The sequence below is a fragment of the Lynx rufus genome, unplaced genomic scaffold (genome assembly GCF_022079265.1).
Source record: "Lynx rufus isolate CCGP_SWC_20201006 ecotype Redwood Valley unplaced genomic scaffold, mLynRuf1.p SCAF_23, whole genome shotgun sequence".
Classification (NCBI taxonomy): Eukaryota; Metazoa; Chordata; class Mammalia; order Carnivora; family Felidae; genus Lynx; species Lynx rufus.
The window spans coordinates 22,366,102-22,372,174 of NW_025814838.1; the positions used below are offsets into that span (position 1 = coordinate 22,366,102).

Consider the following 6,073-nt stretch of genomic DNA (forward strand, 5'->3'; position numbering starts at 1 on the left):
TGTTGGTAGGGTGGGTCTCGTCCTCTCTTTCCATTCTCTCAAGCCCACACCGGTTTCACCTTCAATTCCAACACTCCCATGAACACTTATAGAACATTTCATCCAAGAGCAGCAGAACACACATTCTTCTCAAGTGCACGAGAAACATCACCAAGACGGACCGCATATGGGCCATGAAACACACCTTAGCAAATTTTAAAAAATAGAAATCATACAGAGTATGCTCTCCGATCACAGTGAAACTAAACTAGCAATTAATAACAGAAAAGATAACTGGAAAATACCAAAATATATGTGGAAATTTAACAACACCCTTGTAAATAACAAATGGTTATTTAAATCTCAAGAAATGTAAAAATATTTTTGAACTAAATGAAAACGGACATACAACTTACCAAAACTTGTGGGATGCAGTGAAAGCCATGCTTAGAGGAAGATTTATAGCCCTGGATGCATATATTAGGAAAGAAAGACCTAAAATCAATCATCTAAGTTTCTACCCTGACATCTACAAAACAACAGAAAATTAAATCCAAAGTGAACAGAAGAAAACCCAAATAAAAATCAGAACAGATATCAATGAAATTAAAAACAGGAAGCCAATAGAGAAAACTAACAAATGAAATCAAAAGCTGGTTCTTTGAAAAGATCCATGCATTTGGTAAACCCTTAGCCAAGCTAACCAGCAAAAGAAGAGAGAAGGCACAAATACTACTGTGAGAAATGAGAATGAGGTCATCGCTGTGGATCCTTTGGACATGAAAAGGGCACTAAAGGAATATCATTGTGAAAATTGATAAAAGGAAACTTCACTTTGAACGGAGTAGGGAGGCTTAACCTCCCCACTGTGTGAGAATGACAAGCTCTCATAAGCTGCCGTTGGCATCAACCGTAGACCCAACAGGAAGAGAGGCCTCATGAGTAGATACTACCGCCTACCGCAGCAGGAGAAAGAAAGGTTTTGTCCTTGCCTAGAAAGAACCAAGCCAGTGACAATCACAACTCAGCCAATAAGGAAGCATGACACTTCAGAACGCCATTTACTCCAATGGACTTTTTGCTTATGACGGCCCCTCCCAACTCCCCATCTTCTCTATACAAGAGCAGTCCTCTTTGTCTTCTGGGAATGCCTGTGGTTTCATCATTGCATGCTCGTCACTAATTGCAATTCTCTCCTAGTTCCAGATAAACCCATTTTTGCTGGTAAGATAACTGACAGTTTTATGTTTAAAGTCAACCATAAATTTTATTTCTAGGCAAGGACAAAAAGGATAAAAGGATGAAACAGGAATAAATAAAAATTATAAACATATATGCATCTAACTACAGGCCACCAAAATACATGAAACAAAAGCTGGGGGATTCCTTCAAAATTTCAAGGAACAGGTACTTTCCATCTTATTATGAAGAATTCCTGGATATGTAGACTAAAAATTGAAAATGTTACCATCTATTCCATTTGGCAAACATATGGAGACGCAAATATGTAAATATAAAAGTCACATGATAAACTCAGAAATACCCCCTGATTGTGAGTTCTGTCAGTGTTTATGCAAGATGTCATTTTGCCTCTCTCTCTGAAATGAAAGGAAACTACCCTATTTTCCTCTTCGCTCCTCAAAATCCAGAGCATCCTTTTCAGTGATGTTTTGACCAGTTTCAATATTGGTCAGGTTATGTTCTGCAATCACTTTCAAAATAAATTGAGTTATAATTTTATAGTAAACTTTCCTTACGTTTTATTTTAGAAACAGAATTACTACTCAGCATATTTTGCTAGAACAACTTGATGGAAATACATCAGTATAGCAAAATAAAATTGTGGAGACTATACAGCAATTTTGAAAAGCTTTATTATAAAATTATAGTGGGAAATCAGGATACAAATTAGTAACTATGTAAAATATCTCAGCGCATTGACATAAACTGAAGGCAGTGTGGAAAAAAGATGCAGTTCATTGACACAGCGGAGATTTTCGAAGATATTCTTGTGTATCTCACACTTATTCCTGCTGTAATGCTGTGTGACCCAGAAAGCTCAGATAAGAAAATAACAAATAATTAGCTTGAATTCGTGGCAGAATTAGGCCTTCTTGGAGCCCTAAATGAACCCTTCCCTTTCCTACCCCCACTGGTCTGAGCTTCCCATAAGATGTACTCTTATCTCTGCGTCTCTGTTGTGAGAAAGACAAACCAGTCCTGACACCCAGGAGATGGCCTGGCACTCACAGATAGATGCCATGTTCTCAGGATGAACACAACCACAGTACCACACAGGGCCGCTCTGTGACCATCATGGAGCAAGACAAAGAGAGACCACTCTGTAATCATGTCCAAACACTGTCCAAGCCACAAAAATGACCAAACTCCCCCTATGTTGGCTGATACGAATGCTACTTCTCTGCCAATCACAGTCTTGCCTTAGTCTAGTCTTCCCTCCTAGATAAAATATTTTAAGATACTCCATCAGAATCATCCCTACTATGTGACAGTGTGAAATCCAGAGCACAGACCCATTTCCTTAAATCCTCACTAAATTCACCTCAGACAAGCAGGCTTTTGTAAATCCTGTCTAACACCTTCCTGCTAAGATGACTCAAAACTCCTGATGGTATGTATTCTCCCCTCTGAGCCTAATAAACCACACTCATTCAACAAGACATATGTCGCTAGTGGGTTTGGGCTGCAGGGCACTAACAGGTGCAGTAAGTTATTTGGTAAAAGGATCTTGCTTTCCATCCTTAGCTGAAGAGGCTGTATCAAATCTGGTCTCCCAAGACAGACACTAGATGATTCTCTCACATGACAAATGCTGAGCTTTGCACAATAGAAAAGGCAAATATGGTCTTAGAAACTAGTTCCCTGCCTGATTTTCTTAGCCCATTTGATTACCAGGTAGAAAAATATTCAGAGCAACCACTTTTCCAAGAGCCCCTTTTATGTCCTTGTTCCTCAGGCTGTAGATGAAGGGATTCAGCATGGGAGTCACCACCGTGAACATCACAGCAGATGCTATATCTGCCTCAGCTGAGTGTGAGGCTAAAGGGTTGAAATACACAGCAATGATGGTGCCATAGAAGAGGGAAACCACGGCCAGGTGCGAGCCACAGGTGGAGAAGGCTTTCCATCTTCCCTTCGTGGACGGGACTCTCAGGACAGCGCAGGTAATATGGACATACGAAGCCAGGATGCAAATAAGCGGAGCGATCATGATCAACCCTGCTTCGATAAGAACCATCATCTCATTGAGATGGGTGTCAGAGCAGGACAGTTTCAGGAGGGGAGTCACATCACAGAAGAAGTGGGGGATGGCATTGTCTGCACAGAACGAGAGTCGAGCCATCAGCAGGGTATGCAGTAGGACATCCAGGTTGGCAATGACCCATGACCCAGCAACCAGCAGGGCACAGAGCTGGTGGGTCATCTTTGTCGAGTAGTGTAAGGGGTGACATATGGCAACAAAGCGGTCATAGGCCATCACAGCCAGGAGGAAATTGTCCATGTCCATGAACATGAACACAAAATACATCTGTGTGAGACACCCAGAGAAAGAGATGGTCTGAGTCCCAAGGATGTGGTTGGCCAGCATCTTGGGGACGGTGGTGGTGGAGAAGCAGATGTCCACAAAGGACAGGTGGCTGAGGAGGAAGTACATGGGGATGTGCAGGCGGGGGTCCACGCAGACGGCCAGGAGGATGAGCAGGTTTCCCAGGACCGTGGCCAGGTACATGCTCAGGAAGAGCGCAAAGAGGGCCTGCTGCTGCTGGGGCTGCCTGGAGAGCCCGAGGAGGAGGAACTCGGAAACACTCGACTGGTTTGCTCCTCTCATGGGGCTGGACTCAGATGCAGAGAAGAGAGGCAGAGCTCAGAAACCTAGAAGTTCTGGGTTTGGACACATCAATCTAAGCTCCATCCAGCCACATGGTCACGTTAACGAAACCTGCATTAGAAGTGCTCAGTCGGGATCCACCCCTGGTCTCTACACCCTGAGCTTCCAACTCCCAGTACTAGATGATGCTAGTCCCATTGCACTAATCTTTAAAATTGTATCAAATATAAAAACAACAAACGGGCACAAACACAGCCCTTCTCTGCCATTATGTAATATTTCTTCTAACATTGCTAGGCTTTCTCCCACTTCTTAGCAGCTCACAAAGAGAAGTGAAACAGTTGATTATTACTGGGTTTATCTCAAGCTCCAGCTGATGGATTCAGGACTCTTTCTATCACTCCTTGGATCTGTTTTTTTTTTTTTTTAAGTTTATTTATTTCAAGAGAGACAGAGAGAGCAAGTGGGAGAGGAGCAGAGAGAGAGAGGGAATGAGAGAATTCCAAGTAGGCTCTGCATTGTCAGTGCAGGGCCCGATGCAGGGCTAGAACTCACAAAACGTGAGATCATGACCTGAGCCGAAACCAGGAATCAGATGCTTAACCTACTAAGTCACCCAGGCACCCCATTGGATCTGGAAGGTTTGATAAAGAAAGCTCTTCGCATTAGTGGAAAAAATACACACACACATACACACGTATATATGTATATGTATATATAATCTGTTATAATCCTACCTGGAAGAAGTTTGTACTGTTGTTATCAAGGGTTCTTTACCTTTGAGGAACCAACCAATGCTCCTCTTTAATATAAGGAATGGAAAGTAGTGGAAATATTGGTAGATCCCGAGCAAGTGAGAAGCGGAGGTTCACGGTCTGAGACCTCTGTGTAGAGAAGGATGTTGGGGAGGATCCAGAAACAGGTATTTACAGTGGCTCCCATGGCCATTGGGACCAGATTCCCTGAGAGCCTCGTTAGAGACAAGCAGAAATTAATTGTCCCACCTATTTCCTGGTCCCTGTGGACCCAACAGTGATGACAAAGTATAAGGATTTAACCCCTGGGTCAGAACTTGGAGACAAAAAATCTGGGCAGAGATAAGTCTCAGAGAAAATTCCCTGAGACCTCAAATTGCATCACCTTGCTGATCTGGGCTTATGTCTGTGGATGTGAAAATCTTATTGTTAAAAGATTTTTCTTATTTTCTAGGTCAGAAACTAGGGTTACTGCAGTGTTACCTGAGTGAACCCCTTTTTTTCTTTCATATCTGGTCACTTACAGATAGGGATGCTGGGAAGGGGTTCAGGGTGGCATTACGGAGTTGTACTAAATCCTTTAAAGCATTTGGTGTAAAGGATAACCTGTTTGTAATTGGGGGGTGGGGTGGATAACCAAGGATAACCATGACTGAGAAACCCCAGGCTCCTGGAGTAGATTTTTTCACAGTGTCTTCCCAGCTCACAACGGATCACCCTTTTCTGAAAATGGTCCCCTAATCCGAGCATCACAGGGGTGTGGAATCCAGCAGCCCAACACCTCCTGTCCAGTGATGATTCGTGACTGGATTAGGGAACCTGGAACTGAGGCTGAGGACCTGTGGGTAATTCTCAGTTTTTCCTTCTTTTTCCTTTTCTCTTTTCTCTCCTTCCTTCCCTCTGTCCCTCCCTCCATCCCTTCCTCCTTTCTTCCCTTCCTTTACTTTCTTTTTCTCTCTGCCCCCTTTCCTTCTTCTTTCCTCCCCCCCCCCCACCCTCTCTCTTTCTTTCTTCCAGAAGTAGCTAGGGGAGGGAGCACTTGGCCTAAATACGTAAATCTAGAAGCTTGCAACTCTTTCCTGACTGCCTCACAGATGCAGAAGCAAAGTCTACAGAGAAGGGCAAAGAATGCAAACACAGAGAAAAGTAGAGATGAGCTGGAGAGATGGCTATCCAGCTCAGAGTTCAAGACCTTTTCTGATGATTGGCTACATCGTAGCCTCACTCACAGTTCTTAGTTGCGAATGACAAAAATCAAGTCTTACTGAGGTAATCAGAAAAGGATTTCTTGAATGGATACCCTTCAAAAACACTGAGCAGGTGGAGAACCAGGCTCAGAAGGTCACACACCAACTATAATGGCCCAAATCACACCACAGAACTGGTTTGAGTAGCACAGGTGTTTCTGCTGACGCCAAGCTGAAATGTTACAGTTCACGGCTCTGACACAGCTATCACTGGACATGGGATGCCACCAGCAGCACTTGGG

At 43.4% G+C, this 6,073-nt stretch overlaps 1 protein-coding gene across 1 annotated transcript; it reads right to left on the bottom strand.

The window, feature by feature from the left end:
- Nucleotides 1-1,862: 1,862 nt before the first annotated feature.
- On the bottom strand, nucleotides 1,863-4,287 carry LOC124517855 (olfactory receptor 1F1-like). Its single transcript, XM_047087487.1, has one exon. The coding sequence runs from the start codon at nucleotides 3,827-3,829 to the stop codon at nucleotides 2,876-2,878; it is 954 nt and encodes a 317-aa protein (XP_046943443.1). The 5' UTR covers nucleotides 3,830-4,287; the 3' UTR covers nucleotides 1,863-2,875.
- Between the last annotated feature and the right edge of the window lie 1,786 nt (nucleotides 4,288-6,073).